The sequence below is a fragment of the Lynx canadensis genome, chromosome E2 (assembly GCF_007474595.2).
Source record: "Lynx canadensis isolate LIC74 chromosome E2, mLynCan4.pri.v2, whole genome shotgun sequence".
Lineage (NCBI taxonomy): Eukaryota > Metazoa > Chordata > Mammalia > Carnivora > Felidae > Lynx > Lynx canadensis.
The window spans coordinates 57,915,843-57,932,154 of record NC_044317.1 but is presented as its reverse complement, the minus strand read 5'-3'; the positions used below and the strand labels follow the sequence as shown (position 1 = coordinate 57,932,154).

The 16,312-nt window shown below is 54.1% G+C and overlaps 2 protein-coding genes and 1 long non-coding RNA gene across 7 annotated transcripts; 2 read left to right on the top strand and 1 right to left on the bottom strand.

Moving 5' to 3' along the window:
- The first annotated feature begins 2,447 nt into the window (after positions 1 to 2,447).
- On the top strand, positions 2,448 to 8,529 carry RPS9 (ribosomal protein S9). The gene is made up of 5 exons (XM_030298393.1): positions 2,448 to 2,551; positions 2,791 to 2,912; positions 3,140 to 3,262; positions 7,236 to 7,422; positions 8,280 to 8,529. Exons 2-5 carry the CDS (start codon positions 2,816 to 2,818, stop codon positions 8,455 to 8,457), a joined length of 585 nt encoding a protein of 194 aa, XP_030154253.1. The 5' UTR covers positions 2,448 to 2,551; positions 2,791 to 2,815; the 3' UTR covers positions 8,458 to 8,529.
- Positions 8,526 to 15,286, bottom strand: LOC115502666 (leukocyte immunoglobulin-like receptor subfamily B member 2). 5 transcript variants are annotated; one of them, XM_030298283.1, is made up of 12 exons: positions 14,872 to 15,285; positions 14,631 to 14,666; positions 14,180 to 14,464; positions 13,735 to 14,034; positions 13,219 to 13,500; positions 12,620 to 12,919; positions 12,093 to 12,128; positions 11,064 to 11,180; positions 10,643 to 10,691; positions 10,524 to 10,564; positions 10,250 to 10,302; positions 8,526 to 9,540 (listed from the first exon to the last, which is right to left on the bottom strand). In XM_030298283.1, exons 1-12 carry the CDS (start codon positions 14,918 to 14,920, stop codon positions 9,349 to 9,351), a joined length of 1,740 nt encoding a protein of 579 aa, XP_030154143.1. In that variant the 5' UTR covers positions 14,921 to 15,285; the 3' UTR covers positions 8,526 to 9,348. The 5 variants fall into 5 exon arrangements, with proteins under 5 accessions (XP_030154143.1, XP_030154144.1, XP_030154145.1 ...); XM_030298284.1 differs by having other exon boundaries at positions 10,643 to 10,688; XM_030298285.1 differs by lacking the exon at positions 14,631 to 14,666.
- Positions 11,480 to 12,891, top strand: LOC115502733. The gene is made up of 2 exons (XR_003965172.1): positions 11,480 to 12,148; positions 12,573 to 12,891. It is a non-coding gene; the product is annotated as an uncharacterized LOC115502733 (long non-coding RNA).
- Positions 15,287 to 16,312: the final 1,026 nt, after the last annotated feature.

Below are 16,312 nucleotides of genomic sequence, written 5' to 3'. Positions count from 1 at the left end.
ACACAAATATGTGAACGCACACGCAGACACATGGACACATATACGCACAAACACAGTAACACACACGCACGCAGAGACACACGGACAGGCTTACATACATGTGGACACGTGAACACACACAAATATGTGAACGCACACGCAGACACATGGACACATATACGCACAAACACAGTAACACACACGCACGCAGAGACACATGGACAGGCTTACATACATGTGGACACATGAACACACACAAATATGTGAACGCACACGCAGACACATGGACAGACCTACATACATGTGAACATGTGAACACACACTTGAGCACACACAGACACAGAAACACCTACACACATGAACACACACATACACACACAAGAACCTGTGAACACCCGTATGCACACGTGGGCATATGGACACACCTACACCCACAAACACGTGAGCACACATGTGGACACACATGCACACATACGCATACCAAACTTACACAGGCTTCCCCAGAGAACAGAGAAAGAAGGAATGCTCCCCTGACACATTTTATCAGGCCAGAAAAACAAAAATTAACACGAAAACCTGGCAAGAAAACTACAAACTGGGAAAATCACGGTGAGCTCCGTCGCATGGACTCAGGTATAGGTCCCTAAACAAAATATCCAGAGACAAGTTTCAGCGATCTATAAAATAGGTTAACATGTCATGACAATGCAGGTATCTTTTTTTTTTCAGGAATGCCTGGTGAGTTTCATATCCAAAATCAATACACTTCAAACATCAAAATAAGAAATAGTAAAGCAAGACAACAGCAACAGATGCAAAGCTTTTGATAAAACAGATCGCCAATTTATAATAGGGATAATTTTTACAGGCAAAAGCTTGAAACCTTTGTGCTGTGAAGGAGACTCAGACAACCATGTTCGGTGCTGCCACTTGTATTCAATAAGTAACCAGCCAATTAAATAAAGCAAAAAAAAAAAAAGTGATAAGCACTAAATGGATAGAATAATGCTGTATTGATTATTAATGGATCCCAAAATTGTGTGCATTGACTATTCAAAATCATATAAAGATCCATGATTCTAATTTGAAAAGGATTTATGCAATGTGTCTGGACATATCATCAATGTCCAAAAATCAACTGCATTTCTGGGGGGCCCCTGGGGGGCTCAGTTGATTAAGCGTCCGACTCTTTAGTTTCGGCTCAGGTCATGATCTCACGGTTCGCGGGTTCAAACTCCACATCAGGGTGCAGGGCCTGCTTGGGATTCTCTCTCTCTCTCTCTCTCTCTGCCCTTTCCCCCACTCATGCTTGCTCTCTCACTAAATAAATAACCTTTTAAAAATAAAAATAAAAATCAATTGCATTTCAGACGTCCACTTTGGGGGCCCAGAGAATGGGGAGAGCAGGTTAGGGGCACCAAGTACAAAGGCAGAGGGTCAAACTGCGGGGTCCTCTCCTTTCAGAGAGCTGGCCGCAGGCACATTATTTCAAACTCTGAGGCAGCGAAAGCAGATGACCACCATCTGCATGGGGATGTTTACTGGATGCATCATACAGTGATGTTCCTCTACTAAGATTGTAAGAAATGAAGATAAATGACGAGCACTGGGTGTTCTATGCAAGTGATGAATCACTAAATTCTACTCCTGAAACTGTTATTACACTATATGTTAACTAACTTGCATTTAGATAAAATTTAAAAATAAAATAAAGAAATATGGATAAGTTAAGGTGTTACGTTAATTCCCAGAGTCCCAAAGAATTGGGAGAGGTTTTAATTACATGCGATAGAGGCACGATTCATCTTATGACATGTCGCTTCATGGCGCGTTTTTACACACTGAAGGTTTGGGCAACCCTGCGTTAAGATTTTATTTTTAGAAAGAGAGCGCGAGCAAGGGAGAAGGAGAAGGAGACAGAGACTGACTCTGTGCTCAGCGCGAGTCTGACGCGGGGCTCAATCCTGGGATCAGGACCTGACCCAGAAAGAGTGGCATGCTCAATCGACCTCAGCCACCCAGGAGCCCCAGCATTTTAAAATTAAGGTATGTACTTTTTTTTTTTTTTTAAAGACATAATGCTATTGCCCACGTAATAGACCACAGTATAGTATAAACAGGATTTTTATACCCACTAGAAAACCAAAAAATTCATTCCATTTGCTTTATTGCCATATTCCCTTATTGGTGGTCTGGAATTAATTCTCCAATATCCCCAGGTGTGCCTACAATCCTAGAGCGGGGGCGGCTGCAGCCCAGAGAAGGTGGACATCGCCACTCAGAGGCTCGCTAGCGGGTCCTGTGAGGTGACCGCCCAGCGGCGCAGGACGGTCCTCACTTCCCCGGGGGCGGACGCCGTGACTCCAGTCAAGGACAGACGCGGGCGGCACACTCAGCTCCCCGCCCCGGCCCTACCTGTCCTCTCCGAGTGCTTTTCCGCTCGGCACCACCTCTTCTGATTGGTGCAGGCTGGCGGCGTGCGCGCTGACGTCACCAGGCAGCGGCGTTGCTATAAAAGCGAGGCCGGGCCGCGGAAGTTTCTCTTTCTCAGCTCTCGGAGGCTACGGTGAGGGTGAGTGTGCTGCCCGGCTCTCTGGTCAGGGTGTGGGTTGCAGGGGCGTAAGGACCTTCCGACATGAAATGAGTATGTTGAGGCGGTCGGAGGTGGTTGGACGGGACTGCAGAGCGGTGGCGCTGGGCGAGCCGGCTTTGGCGGCGTCGCGGGCGGTTCTCGCGAGCCTGCGGCGGCGTTGTGGGACTGCGCAGGCGCCGTGCGCGGCTCTCATAGGCTCGGGTTTCCGTCCCGCGCAGGCGCACGCGGACATTCGCGGCCAACATGCCGGTGGCCCGGAGCTGGGTTTGCCGCAAAACCTACGTGACCCCTCGGAGGCCCTTCGAGAAATCCCGCCTCGATCAAGAGTTGAAGCTGATCGGTGAGTAGTGTGACCCGGGTTTTTGTTTCCGGGCCAGGTGGGGCTTGGCCGGCGCGTGGGTGAGGCCGCACACGTGCTCATTGCCGCGGGCGTTCTCGCGTGAGCGTCCCGCCTCCCCCCCGGAGGTGGGCACGGTTTGGGGTCTGGCGGGGTTGTCCAGCCTTGCGTTTGCACTTGGCCGGGGGGCCGAGCTCGCTCGCCCAGCAGCCAGACCCCTCTTTTCGCAGGCGAGTATGGGCTCCGCAACAAACGTGAGGTGTGGAGGGTCAAGTTCACCCTGGCCAAGATCCGCAAGGCTGCCCGGGAGCTGCTGACGCTGGACGAGAAGGACCCGCGGCGGCTGTTTGAAGGTGAGGGAGTGTGCGCGAGCCCACGGGAGGGACACTGGGTGCGGGGCGCCGCCGGCCTCCCTCCCGCCTCTGCTCGTCCGTTGGTCAAAGGTCTGGGCCGAGCGGGGGGAGCCCACCTCTGGCCCTGAGTGGAAGTCATCTGTGGGAAAAGTGGGTCTGGGGCCAAATCCCCTTTTCTGTAAGCGTGTGACGCGGGGCTCCCCAAGCATTGCCTGCTTTTATAAGGTGGTCAGCGGTGTTTTCCAAAAGCCTGAACGGGAAGGCAGCCTGTAGGGTGATGATTTGGGAAGGGAATGCAGATCATTTGGGAACTTTACCACCTTTCCAGAGCAACAGCTGATTTCAATCACCTTATGATTTTCTTGTTTTTCAGGTTGTAAGATGGCAATAATGTTAAAGTAGCTGGAGTTTTATTTTTCTGAGTTTTTTAGATTTGTTACTTAATCTGCAGGACAGCTTCCTAGGGGTAGCTTATGATACATTTTACAGGTGATCCTCTCGTAGTGGGTCCAGACAAAACTCAGTGATGGGGTGGACTGAGAAGAGTTTGCAGGAAGCTTAGAGAACATGACCAACAGTTGAAACAGTATCTGAATGTGAAAGAAGTCAGAGTATCTATCCCACAATGGCTTGTGAAAGCTTCTGTCACAAGTGTACAGGTCACTTGCTCTGTGTTAACTCTTAAAGTTGGGCTGCCTGGAAGCTCTCCTCCTGATACTGCTTTTGGCCTGAGCTCGGGGACACTTGGTTTCTAGGGGGGGCTGGGAATCATGTTTTGCTTGTTTCTAAATTTTTGATTTCTTTTCCAATCTATAGCTGAGAAGGAAACTGCTTTTACATTTGAGCCTTCACCGTTATGGTTGGGCGGTCAGTCATATTAGAGGTTGAGAAAGCTCTGGAGCTTGTTGAACCATCACCGATAGATCACGTGATCATGAAAATTCAGGAATCCCCTCCCCTGTGGATGCCTGGGTGGGACTTGATCTAAAAGTCTTTGTGGAGCCAGCCGGTTAATTAAGGGCAGAGGGACCTTCTGAAGATCAAGCTACTCCAACCCATGGTCAGATACGCAGTCCTGTGGCTGACCGGGCAGGTGAACCCAGAGTATTTATGGTTTCCCGTGGCAGAAGTGGACTTTACTGGGGAAGGCAGCCCATAGGTTTGTAGGCATTTAGTAAACGAAGGTGTTTAGCCCGACTGGACAGGAAGGAGCCTGCAGGCTCTCTGCCTATCCCTGGAGGTGTTTGTCACTGGTCCAGCCTGAGGTCTAGCCTTCCCCACTAAAGGCAAGTGACTGGGTGAGAAAGTGTTCTGATTTTTATTAAAAAGGCTTTGACTCTTAAACTAGTTGCAGCCAGCACTTGGCTGGGAGCGGTTTGTGGCTCCATCCCCATGGCAGCTATAAAGAAACAGGTATAACATCCATTTTTCAGATCAGAAACTAAGGCATTTTAATGCTTGCTTCATGCCATTAGGACGAGGAAAGGCCTTTTAATGATAGTGGTTTTATTTTACATAGAAATTTCTAAAGAGATTCTAAAATTGATGTCAAGTTTCTGTTCTCTAGCATGAGGACAAAAAAGGCAAAAAGTATCCTAGCTGGTAGATAATCCCAAACTAGTGTTTGTGTGGGGGCATTTTTTGTATTAATATTTGAATAATGTCTTTTTTTAACCAAGGTATAATTCACAGACTATATGTAGTTTTTAGATGTGTGGTGTGATTCGATATTTCTGTGTACCATGAAATGATCATAATAAGTGATCTAGTTCATTTCTGTCACTATCTGTAGCTTAAAAAACGTTTTCTTGTAATGAGATCTTTTAAGATGTACTCCATTGGTGCAGCAACTCTTGACTCAGGGTTGTGAATTCTAGCCTCACGTGAGGTGCAGATATTACTTGAGAAATAAAGTCTTAAAGATGTGCTCTCTTGACAACTTTCTCGTATACAGTGAGTATTGTAACTGGAATGTGGTACTTTTTGACCACATTCACCCACTGCCCCTGTGACTCCGGCAACCACCATAATGTACTCTGAGTCTGCGAATTTGGGGTATTTCTGTTGATGGTAGCTTTGTGTGGATTCCATGTATAAATGAGATCATGGCCTTTGTCTCTGACTCCACTTGGCATGGACCTCGGGGTCTGTCCGTGCTGTTGCAGGTGCTAAGATTTCATTCTTTTTTATGGCTGAGTAATCGCCCGCTTTGTGGGTGCCGCATCTTTTACCCGTTCAGCTGTCATTCGGTGAACACTTAAAGTTGTTTCCATGTCTTGGCCACTGCAAATAATGCTACAGAGAGCGTGGGGGGAGCTTCCCTTTTCCAGTTAGCGCGTTCGTTTTCTTTGGATAAATATCCAGAAGTGACATTGCTATGTCATCATAGTTCTGGTTTTGACTTCTGAGGAAACTCCATCCTGTTTTCCAGACTGGCTGCACCAATCTCACATTCTCTTTTAAATTTAACGTTTGTTCATTTTTGAGAGACAGAGCATGAACAGGGAAGGGGCAGAGAGAGGGAGACACAGAATCTGAAACAGGCTTCAGGCTCTGAGCTGTCAGCAGAGCCCAACGCAGGGCTTGAACTCACGAACTGCGAGAGCCTGACCTGAGCCAAAGTCGGGTGCTCAACCAACTGAGTCACCCAGGCGCCCCTACACATTCTCACCAACAGTGCATGAGGGGAGGGTTCCCTTTCTTTACATTTTCACGGACTGTTTTTTTGTCTTTGATACTGTTTTTGGCAGGTGTGAGGTGACATCACTGTCGTTTTGATTTGCATTTCCCTTTATCCTGAGAGCACAAGCCAGGGGAGGGGCAGAGAGGGAGAGAATCCCAAGCAGGTTCTGTTATCAGCACGCAGCTGGCTGCAGGGCTCAGTCCCACAAATCGTGAGATCATGACCTAAGCCAAAATCAAGAGTCAGAGGCTGAACCAATTGAGCCACCCAGGCACCCTGGTATCATGGATATCTTAGGTTGAGCATTTGTTAGAGTGAAGAACTAAGCCATACTAGGACTTGGGATATTGGGAAAGGTAGAGTGTGTTTCTCCATTTTGATCGTCTTTCTCCATTAGCTGTGCTAGAAAGACTGCAGTTTTCCAGGGGCAAGGGGTCATGATGCCAAGAATCCGGGATAGTACAGAGAGCTTCCTTGAATTGTCTTGCTGTAATGAATGATAAGGTCACTTGACGAGAAGTGAAACTAATCCTTTTTAAGGAAAAGCAAAGTTGGGCTTTTACCCCAGTGTCATGGTGTTAGGCTATGAGCCTGTGTGAGTATGAACTCTGGGGACAGGGTTTGCCTCCGGGATCCCAAGTCCTGGCTGCTGTGGAGTGGTCAGGGGCTATGGGCAAATTGCAAGGCCTCCTGCACCTGGGGTTACTGGCAGAAGGGCATGACTTCATGCCATTGTTGGCATGAACACACCATAATTTCTCAGCAGGAAACCACAGATAGAATGGTAGAGCATATGATGTACTCCTTAAACGTGTGCCCAGTCTGAGGCTTCTAGGGCCTAGAGGCTAAGTGCTGACAGCCCTATATTGTCAGGGAAGGCGGTTGAGCCTCAGATTTGACTGACTAGTAGCGGTTTCTTGACTCCAGGTTAGGTCTTGACCGCTGCGCTTCATTGTGGTTAGCAGCCGCAGCACCTAGTCTTTGGGGGCGGTGGGGAGTGGTTAAGTCCTGGCAGGATTGTCTCATTACTCTCCTGACAGCTCACAGAAGGTTCTGTTCCTGGTTTCAGAGAACAAAGGTAGGTGTGGTCACCTGCCCTCCTTGGTAAGACAGGTAGGTGTTACGTGGTTGTGAGGATTGTAGGAGCCACACTGTGGCCACTGTGTTGGATCTCACATCAGAGTCATGGGCCCTGCTTCCCACTCACATCCCACCTCCATGCTAGGGAGCTCCCAAGAAGTCTGAAGTGAGCCAGAAGCCCGAATGCGTGCTTCCTTCCCCTCCTACCAGGTAACGCTCTGCTGCGGCGACTCGTGCGCATTGGGGTGCTGGACGAGGGCAAGATGAAACTGGATTACATCCTGGGCCTCAAGATCGAGGATTTCTTAGAGAGGCGCCTGCAGACCCAGGTCTTCAAGCTGGGCTTGGCCAAATCCATCCACCATGCCCGCGTGCTGATCCGCCAGCGCCATATCAGGTACTCCCTCTGGGCTCCCGGAGTCTCTCTTCCACCCCATCCTCTCCTCTGGCGGTTGCCCTCGCTGAGTTTGCTGTCCTTACCTCCTGTGCAGCCCTCGGAGGTGACGGGTGTGAACATACCTTGAGGGTACAGGTTGACCCAAGCAGAGAGCTCATGGGGTGCTGGGGACAGCCTCATCCTCCCCCTAGCCCAGCGCAAGGGTCACTGCGGCCTGAGCCGTACACCTTGTGAAGGCTTCTGCGGGCGTGCAGGCAGCTGGACAGGTAACCGCTCTGGGTGCGCCCAGCTGGCTTGAGTGGGTTCGTGGGTTCGGCTGTCTGTTGGGCCCCCCACCTGGTGGCCGTCACGTTCTTGCACAGTGTGGGCGTTAATTTGGTAAGCTCGCCTCAGTCCGTGGTCTGATGCTCAAGTGCCAGGGACTGCAGGGGTCTGGGTGGCTCCAGGTGGCAGCTGTCAGGGCAGAAGGGTTCTGTATCTGGGTGCTCTGTTTGCCCTCTGTCGGGTTCCAGAGAACCTGGACGGGTGGCTGCTTGAAGGACTGTGATGCTGCATCGCAGGTACTACACCTGAAGCTCAGTTGAGTTTTAAACATCAGATCCTGGAATTGCTGCCATGTTGCCTTCTTACTTAGTGGTCACATGTGGGGTTTACTTGTGACGGTTTCCACTTCTGTAAGATGCGAACAGGAAAAACTCTCTCCCGCAATGCTCTGACGCCCTCCTGATCGCACAGGTGCTGTGGGGTCAGCGTGGCTGCAGCACCCACTCTGCCGGCTGCAGAGTCGAAGCAGAGAGTAGGGTCTCATCCTGCTGGGATCCTTTCCTCCCTCCCCTCACCTGCCATGCCCCCTCCAGGGTCCGAAAGCAGGTGGTGAACATCCCGTCCTTCATTGTCCGCCTGGACTCCCAGAAGCACATCGACTTCTCCCTGCGCTCTCCATACGGGGGCGGCCGCCCTGGTCGCGTGAAGAGGAAGAATGCCAAGAAGGGCCAGGGTGGGGCTGGAGCAGGAGATGACGAGGAGGAGGATTGAGCCCACCCGCCCCACCGCTGGGCTATGGATTGCCTAGTTTTCTAATCAGATAATAAAACAGAATCAACCCTTTGGAACTGGTGTTTATTGGTGGGTCTGTTCTCCTTCCTTCTCTGAACACACAGGCTTCTGTGGTGGGAAAAAAGCTCAGGCTTCCTCATCCTAGCAAGTTCACACTTGGAGCATTGCCTCTTGCTTAGAGGGGCCTGGGGAGCCTACCAGCTGGGGGTCCTTGTTGGGGTAGGGGAAGTACACCCCACTCACGTCTGCTGCTGGGAGCCAGCTGTTTGCATTGGGGTGGGGTGGAGTCCTTTCCCGGCAGAGAAGTAGTGAGTGGGGCTCAGGGGTTAAATGTTGGGGGTGGGTGCAAAGAGCTGGTCACTGGTGGAGACGAACTACTGTAGTTGGGTTTTGGTAGGAAGCCCTTGAGAAGGTGAACAGACTGATTTCAAAGCTCATTTTGGTGGGGTTGGGAAGTGGGTGAGTCCTAATTAGGGGCCTGTGGGAAAGGACATTTAAGACCCAGCTTCGCAGTGATGGTCCTGGGAGGCTGCCTGGCTGCCACAAACTCTACAGAAGGTCCTGAGTAGTCCTATCCTAGTGCTGGTTGGTAGGCCCTGCCCTTCCCCCACCACCAGGGTTACCACTTGGTCTTGGCATTTCCATGGGAATCCTTGGAGTGGGTCACTTTACAGGAACCCTAAGGTCAGCTGTATGGTGATGGGAATTCCTGGAAGGAGTTTCCACAAGGTCCCAGTAGTTGGGTCCTTGTCCTGCCTCCAGGCTGGGTGGGATCAGGTAGTACCCACTGTGGGCAGCTCCTTTGCCCTCCAGGCTCCCTGCAGGAGACCTCGCAGACTCCTGGAGTGTGGGGTGTGGGTCCTGCTTGGGCTAGCCGATGGCCAGAGATGCATACACACTGGGCTCTGCTGGAGGCTCTTCTTGGGAGGAAGCGGGTCCACTTGTCACCCTCCTGAGGGTCAGGCAGTTGAGCTGGGCATAGGTCACATCCTGAGGGTCTTCAGAGACCAAGCTGTTGATCTGGGTATAAGTCCCATCTCGGGAGTCTTCAGAGACTACAGCCTGAAGCAGAAGGAGAGGAAAGGTATGTGGCTGGAGCAGAAGAAAGCCTGAGGCCTGGGGAGGAGAGGATGCACCCACGGGGGGTCTAAGGCCCTGTTAGACACCGTGAGGGATGGTCTTGAGCCCCCCTTGCCCTCCTTCAGTTTGTATCTGGGGGAGGAGGGCTGTTGGGGTCCAAAATGCCTACTGCCTGGACACAGCTGGTACGTGGATGGTTGGCCCCTGGAATCTGGTGCTGGGGGAGGGCAAGGCTGGAGGTAGGAATTGAGTGTGGCCATCAACGTGGATGGACAGGCCCCCACGCCCCCACAGGGGGTTCAGCCCGTTGGCCAGGGTGAATCGCGTGAACAGCCGTGGCTGTGGGTGGGACAGATGGGGAAAGACTGAACAGAAAGAGGACTGAGCTAAGCTACAGGACCACTTTGTGTAGGTTTTAGGAGGTGCCGCCTCTGGGCCTCTACTGGCCCAGGGCCTGGATTTCAGCCCTTTGTGCAGGGCACAGGCAGCCCTAAACTCCAACCCTGCCCCCTTGACCTGAGTGTCCCCAACAGCTCGACAGAAGAGACCAAGGACCCTGAGGTTGTAGCCGCCCAGAGAGTGGCGTGCTTCCAGAAGGGAGAGAGAGGCTGCGGGCTGCCGGGTGGAGTGTCTGCTGGATTTATCACATAGAGAGGCAGGGGTGCCCTGGTCAGGACCACAGGGAGCCCACCTGGCTGTCCAGCTGTCTGTCCTCTTCAGCCTGTGTGTCTTTCATGACAGCATCTGGTAGGGACAGAAAAAGGCGGTCCCATCTCTTGCCAAGATCCCTTGAGATCTTGTATGGCAGGAGCCCAGAGAAGATCAGTGATGTTACCAGGCCACAAGGTGATCAGATGCTCTCTCACACCGGAGCCCAGGACCCTCTCCCAATCCACAGCCTCCACTGCCCACCCACATTCTCTGGGCCCGCCTCCTCCCCAGGGTGGCCCCACACTTCCCCTTACACAAGTTCTCATCCTGGGCGGCCGTGGCAGCGGGACCGGAGCTGGGGAGGAGACAGGGCTGTTAGGCGGCAGTGAGGGGGCCACCAGCTGGTGAGAGTGGGGTCTCGGAGAGGTCTTACCTCCCACGCAGGCCTTCATCCTCAGGTGCTGGGATTGTGGCTGCTGCTGCTGCGGGGAGTTGGAAATCAGCCCCCGGCACCCACCGCGGACCCCTCCCCTGGGCCTGCCTTAAGCTGAGGATCTCAGAACTGGAAAGATTATAATCCCCTCCCATCACCGTACAGAATTCAAAACAAAGACGTTCCCAACAAAAAACAAAACTTGGATGTGTTTTCAAGCATTTCATAAATTTGAGAAGGCAAAAAATTAAAATATTTACACGTATGCTCACATGTACTCCTCTCTCCAGACTTTCTCACTGGGCGATGCTGGAGTTCTACGCTGGCCTTTCCTGCGTCTGGCTGGTGCCCTGAGCCACTCTCCATCCACCCGCGGGAGAGCCACCACCCCCTGGGGCTGGTCACCCCCGTCCCTTCTCACCCGGCTTCCTGCCTTTGCCCTGACGCCGGCGACGGACGAGGACGACGACGAGGAGGCAGAGCAGCAGGACGAAGGCCCCCGCGGCCCCGATGAGGACGTACAGGTACCGGTTGGGACCTTGGGCAGAGCCACACCGTGAAGGAGCCGGTGATGCCATTTAACTGGGCGCCTGCTGTGTGCCAGGCACGTGCTGGGCTCTGGGCATTCACCTCTGACCCTGTCAAGGGTCACGCAGCAGGGGACTGCCGCCCCCCCCCCCCCCCCCCCCCAGACAGGAAAGTGAGGCACAGGGAGGCTGATCACGTGTCCCAGGTGGCCCAGTGTGGAGGCGGCAGGGCTCGGACTGGAACCCGGGCTGTGGGTTTCCTAATGGGATTTTGGGTTTTTTCCATGCTGGCAGAACACCAGAGTGGAGACCTGTTCACCAAACCCAATCTCCGCCCTGCCCAAGCCCAGATCTGTCTCCCACTGTGCACAGGCCCAACACCCCTTGGGGGCCTGTGTGGATGTGCCGTGTGTGTGTGTGTGTGTGTGTGTGTGTGTGTGGACACGCATCCACAAGGGCAGGAGGGAGGGCTCTCCCCTTCCAGAGCTCTAAAAGGGGCCATGCTGAGGGCATTCACCAGAATCTCTCAGTGGGCCTGAGGGAGGCGACAGGAGGCCTGTTGTGCTGACAGTTAGCCATGGGTCTCGGAAAGGGACGGACTTGTCCAGGATCCCACAGCGGGGGAGAAGCAGATCTGGGCCTGAACCTGATTTCCAAGCCTTGCTCTCTCCCCGACTGCACAGCAACTCTCGGGCTGAGCCCCCGTTGCCGTCTGTGGGGGTGAACTCAGACACCTCCTGTGTGTGCCCACGCCCCCCACCCTGCCGCACCCCACACACAGTACAGCCACCTTCTTGCCCTTTGCAATCAGAGGACTTGTCTCGGTGAGAAGGAGCTTCTCAGGCCATAATCTCAGGAAGAGACTGAGGCAAGCCTAGACTGAGCTCCTCCCACCCGCATCTCCCAACAGAGACTCCACTTACCCCTCCATGGGGTGACTGGTGCATCCTCAGAGCCTCCTGGGGACCAGGAAAGAGGGGTAAGGAGGGGTGCTGTATGCTCCCCACTTCAGGGTGCTGGTCCCCCAGGTGGGAGCCCACCTTTCCCTCCGCCATCTGGCCCAGACTCAGAGCCCCCCGGAGCCCCGTGGTCACCCCTGACACGAGCCATGCCAGAGATGGTGATCTTGGTCCCCCCAGGGATCCACGCCTCTGCTAGTCCCCCACTCTCGTGTTGGTGTCTCTCGGTGAGGAGCTCTTGGGACTGGAGACTGGAGGAGGATGGGGGTGGTCGGCCTCTGGCCTCACCTCCCTCCTTTCTGTCAGGACCTCAGCAGGCAGGGTAGGAGGCAGGGATGGGGGTTGTTGTGACCATCCCTCTGAGAGCTGAGGTTCCCGTCTGCCGCTCCCCTCCTTCTGTGACCCCCTCACTCCCGTCCCAGCCTAGCATTTCTCCGTTGACAGGTCCCTGACCACGACGACACACAGGGGACAGGACTGGGGCCCCTCACCTGAGACCAGCAGCTCCAGGGGGTCACTGGGGTGTGACAACAGGTAGGGGGAGGGGCTGGATGAGGCGTAGCACCTGTAGGTCCCCTCATGGTCTGAGGTCACAGGACTCATGCTGAAGTTGACCTGATAAGGTGCAGTTGTGTCCTGCAGACGAATGTGCTGGGGAGGAGCAGGTGACCCCTCCTTGGACAGGTAGAAGGTGTCGAGCCAGATTTCCGAGCGACACTGCAGGGTCACATTCTCTCCCCAGGACACTGAGGGCCCCGGCTGGGCCGAGAGGGACGGTTTCCTGTATAGGCCTGCGGGAGGAAAATTCGTGACGTGTATAGATCTGCTTCCCCCTTCACACACCCTTGACCCTGAGCTGGGTGATGACTGTCCTCTCTGCTGGGACTCCGTGTGCCCCGTCTCAGTTCCTCTTGTCTCTCTGATGGGTGTCCTTTGTTTCCTTGGCCTTCACTGTCCCTTTCTCTGTCCCTGTTCCTAGACTCCATCTCAGCCTCTGCTCCTTATCCTCTACCTGGACCCTATCACCCCTAGCGGTGACTATGGCCCCAACACCCTGAGCAGACAGAAATATGGGGAGTGGGTCTCTCACCTGTGATGAAGATGTCCAAGGGGACACTGGGAGCTGACCACGTGGAGGAGAGGTTTTGTCCACCATAGCATCTGTACCGGCCCCTGTGGGTGATGCTCACAAGGCCGAGGGGGAAGTTGGGGCTGGGCTGCCCATCTAAACGCACGGGAGGTGTGAGCCCCTCATCCTTCATCAGAGCGAATGTGTCAAATCCGGCTTCTGAATGACACTGGAGGGTCAGGTTGTCTCCAGGCTGCACCAGCGAGCCCGGCTGGGCTGAGAGGGTGGGCTCCCTGTAGGCGCCTGGACGGGAGGGGACAGAGGCACCAGGGGATGCACACCCCACGTTGGCCCCAGGGCCTGAGGCGAGGCTCTCATGAGCACCCCCCCCCCCCACCATAGCTTCCATGTGTCGTCTGACTTCAGGAGGCCAGTGCCCCACCCACTTTCTATCACCCCCAGGGCTCCACTGGGCACTCAGCTTAGGTCAGTCATTTGGGCCCAGGAAGTAGGTGGGGCAGGGCAGGGGCCCCTCACCTGTGACCTGAAGGTGCAGAGGGTCACTGGGGAGTGACCACACATACGGGTAGGAAGCTGGAGAAACGTAGCACCTGTAGGTCCCCCCATGGGAGGTGCTCACGGGGCCCACAGGGAACAGTGCCTGCCTCTTCTCACGAGGGAACTTCAATTCCAGGTGTCGGGGCGCGTCAGCTCCCCCCTCCTTCAGCAGATGGAAGGTTTGCCATGGATGTGGTGAGCTACAGGAGAGGGACACGTTCCCTCCTGAGGCCACCACAGGGCCTGGGATGGCTGAGAGGGAGGGTGGGTCGTACACTCCTGAGGGAGAAGGAGGGGCAGTGTTAAAGGGGCCATCGCTCCACGTACCCCAGTGTGGACAGTGAGCGAGAGTCCCCTGAGGCCACACTCTGTTCCCTTCCACCTGGAGGAGGGGCCCCAGGGGAGGGGCCAGCTTCTGCCTTACCTGTCACCACCAGGGGCAGGAGGTCACTCCGCTGTGACCAGCCGTTCCTGCTGTGATATTGACACTGGTACCGCCCTGCATTGTGCGCACTCATGAATCCAAGGGAGAAACTGGCCTTGTCGCTGGACTCCTGTGAGATCTCCATGGACGTGGGTTCAGAGACCCTCTCTTTATACAGATAGTAGACATCAGCCTGCAGAGATGCCTGACACCAGATGGTCACAGGGGTCCCCCTGGTGACATTGGGGCTGGGGTCAGCCCTGATGGAGGGTTTGGGAAGGTACCCTGGAAAGGAGTCAGATGGGGAATTGCAAGGGTGCCCTTCTCCCCTGTTTCCCACCTGTCACCCCAAGGCCCCTCCCGGACTGGTCACCATCAGCCCAGACCCTCGGTGCCCCCCAGCTGCCCAGCGGGTTGTTGGGTGGAAACAGGAGGTCTGGGGAGCACTCACTTGCCTGTACCTGGTCCCACGGACCCCGACACAGCCCTGGAAGAGAGTTCCCTGTGAGAGTGTCCCCCCACCCGCAGGTAGCTGTTCCAGGCCCAGTCAGGTCCAATGACCCCGGGGGTCACTCTCTGGCCCCCAGAAGTCCTGCCCCCAACATGCCTCCCAAGTCCTGAGGTCTCTCAGGGCCCAGGGCCTGGGGGCAGGGCGGGAGCCACCCATCCCTCCTCTTGTCCAGAAAGCTCACCGAGACACAGAAGGGCGGTGAGGGTCTGGGTCCTGACGCTGCCTCCCATGGTCCCAGCGGTGCAGACAGCTTAAAAGTCCTCAGAGTCCACGGGACAGACACATGCACAGGGTGTGACATGGCCCAGGCTCTGTGGTCCCCATCATGGGTTCCTCACGAGAGGCCTTACAGGAAGGGGAACACCCCCTCCGGGGCCTTGCTCTGCTCTCCCTGAAGGACGCCCGACAGAGGGAGGCCCTGCGACCTTTCAGACCAGATGCGAGTCTCACCAGACCCCACACGGCCCTGCCGCTCTGCCTGTTCCCCGCCAAGCCCAAGTCCAGAGAGTGACTCTGGTCCCAGAAGCCAAGGTCGGGGAGTGTGGGCCGGATCTGGGAGCCGGCCCAATTTCAGTTCCAGTTCTGCCTGTGCCTCTTACAGAGGCTGTGTGATCTGGGTGAGACACTTCCCTTTCCTGAGTTCTGTAAATGCAAATTCTCTTCCTTCCTTCCACCACCCTGTCTGTCAATCATTCAGTGTTTACTGAGTAGTTACCATGTCCAGTCATGGCACCAGGCATTGGAGAATCATTGATGAGGCTGACAGAGTCCTTCCTTCCCTGGACTCATGGGGCTCTGATTAGTGACAACAGACAATACAAATATTTAGGTAGAAAAGAAACAATTCTGTTTTCGGTCTTACAGGACTGTTCCAGGTTGGAACTAAAAAGAAAGCAGAGTGGGGGGGTGGGGTGCTTGGGTGACTCAGTAGGTTGGGCGTCCAACTTCGGCTCAGGTCAGTATCTCACAGTTCGTGAGTTTGAGCCCCTCGTCGGGCTCTGTGCTGACAGCTTGGAGCCTGGAACCTGCTTTGGATTTTGTGTCTCCCTCTCTCTCTGCCCCTCTCCCACTTGCGCTCTGTCTTTCTCTCTCCCTCAAAAATAAATAAACATTAAATAAATAAAAAAGAAAAAACAGGGAACCATGAGATTCGATAACAGGTAGATGTCATACAACCTGTGGTCCCTCTGGGGTATGGAGGGACAGAAGGCAGGAACCAGGGGTAGCAGAAATGGGAGTGAAGGGCACCCTCAACTAGAAAGATCTTGAGCTGTTCTCAGAATTGAGAGCAATCAGGAGGAGGCCAGGGCCTTGTCACACAGGAGTCTGATAATCAGGCCAGCCTTAGAGATTTCATCTTTAAAGCAGTGGGAAGATTTTAGCCAGCAGACAGTATGAACGGGTTTCTGTTTGGAAAAGACACTGTAGGAAATAAAATGTGGGAGGGCTCTGTTGGCAATTAGTTGTATTGATAATCAGTAGTGAAACCCCAGCACTCATCTGGCTGTGAGATCCCGTATTGATCAGTATTTTAAGTCGTTGATGGGGTTTTTTCACTGAAGCCTTACAGGAACCTACGACACAAAACACATTTAGAGTGGAGCGAAACGAGCCAGGGCGGC

Excerpts from the sequence above, each read along its gene's own strand:
- LOC115502666 (XM_030298283.1), bottom strand. The coding sequence starts at position 14,920 with ATGGGAGGCAGCGTCAGGACCCAGACCCTCACCGCCCTTCTGTGTCTC. Across the intron at positions 11,181-12,092 it reads ACCAGTCACCCCATGGAGGG|GTCCCAACCGGTACCTGTAC; the intron begins GTAAGTGGAGTC and ends GCTCTGCCCAAG. Across the intron at positions 10,692-11,063 it reads GGGCAAAGGCAGGAAGCCGG|CAGCAGCAGCCACAATCCCA; the intron begins GTGAGAAGGGAC and ends AACTCCCCGCAG.
- RPS9 (XM_030298393.1), top strand. The coding sequence starts at position 2,816 with ATGCCGGTGGCCCGGAGCTGGGTTTGCCGCAAAACCTACGTGACCCCT. Across the intron at positions 2,913-3,139 it reads TCAAGAGTTGAAGCTGATCG|GCGAGTATGGGCTCCGCAAC; the intron begins GTGAGTAGTGTG and ends CTCTTTTCGCAG. Across the intron at positions 3,263-7,235 it reads CCCGCGGCGGCTGTTTGAAG|GTAACGCTCTGCTGCGGCGA; the intron begins GTGAGGGAGTGT and ends CCCTCCTACCAG.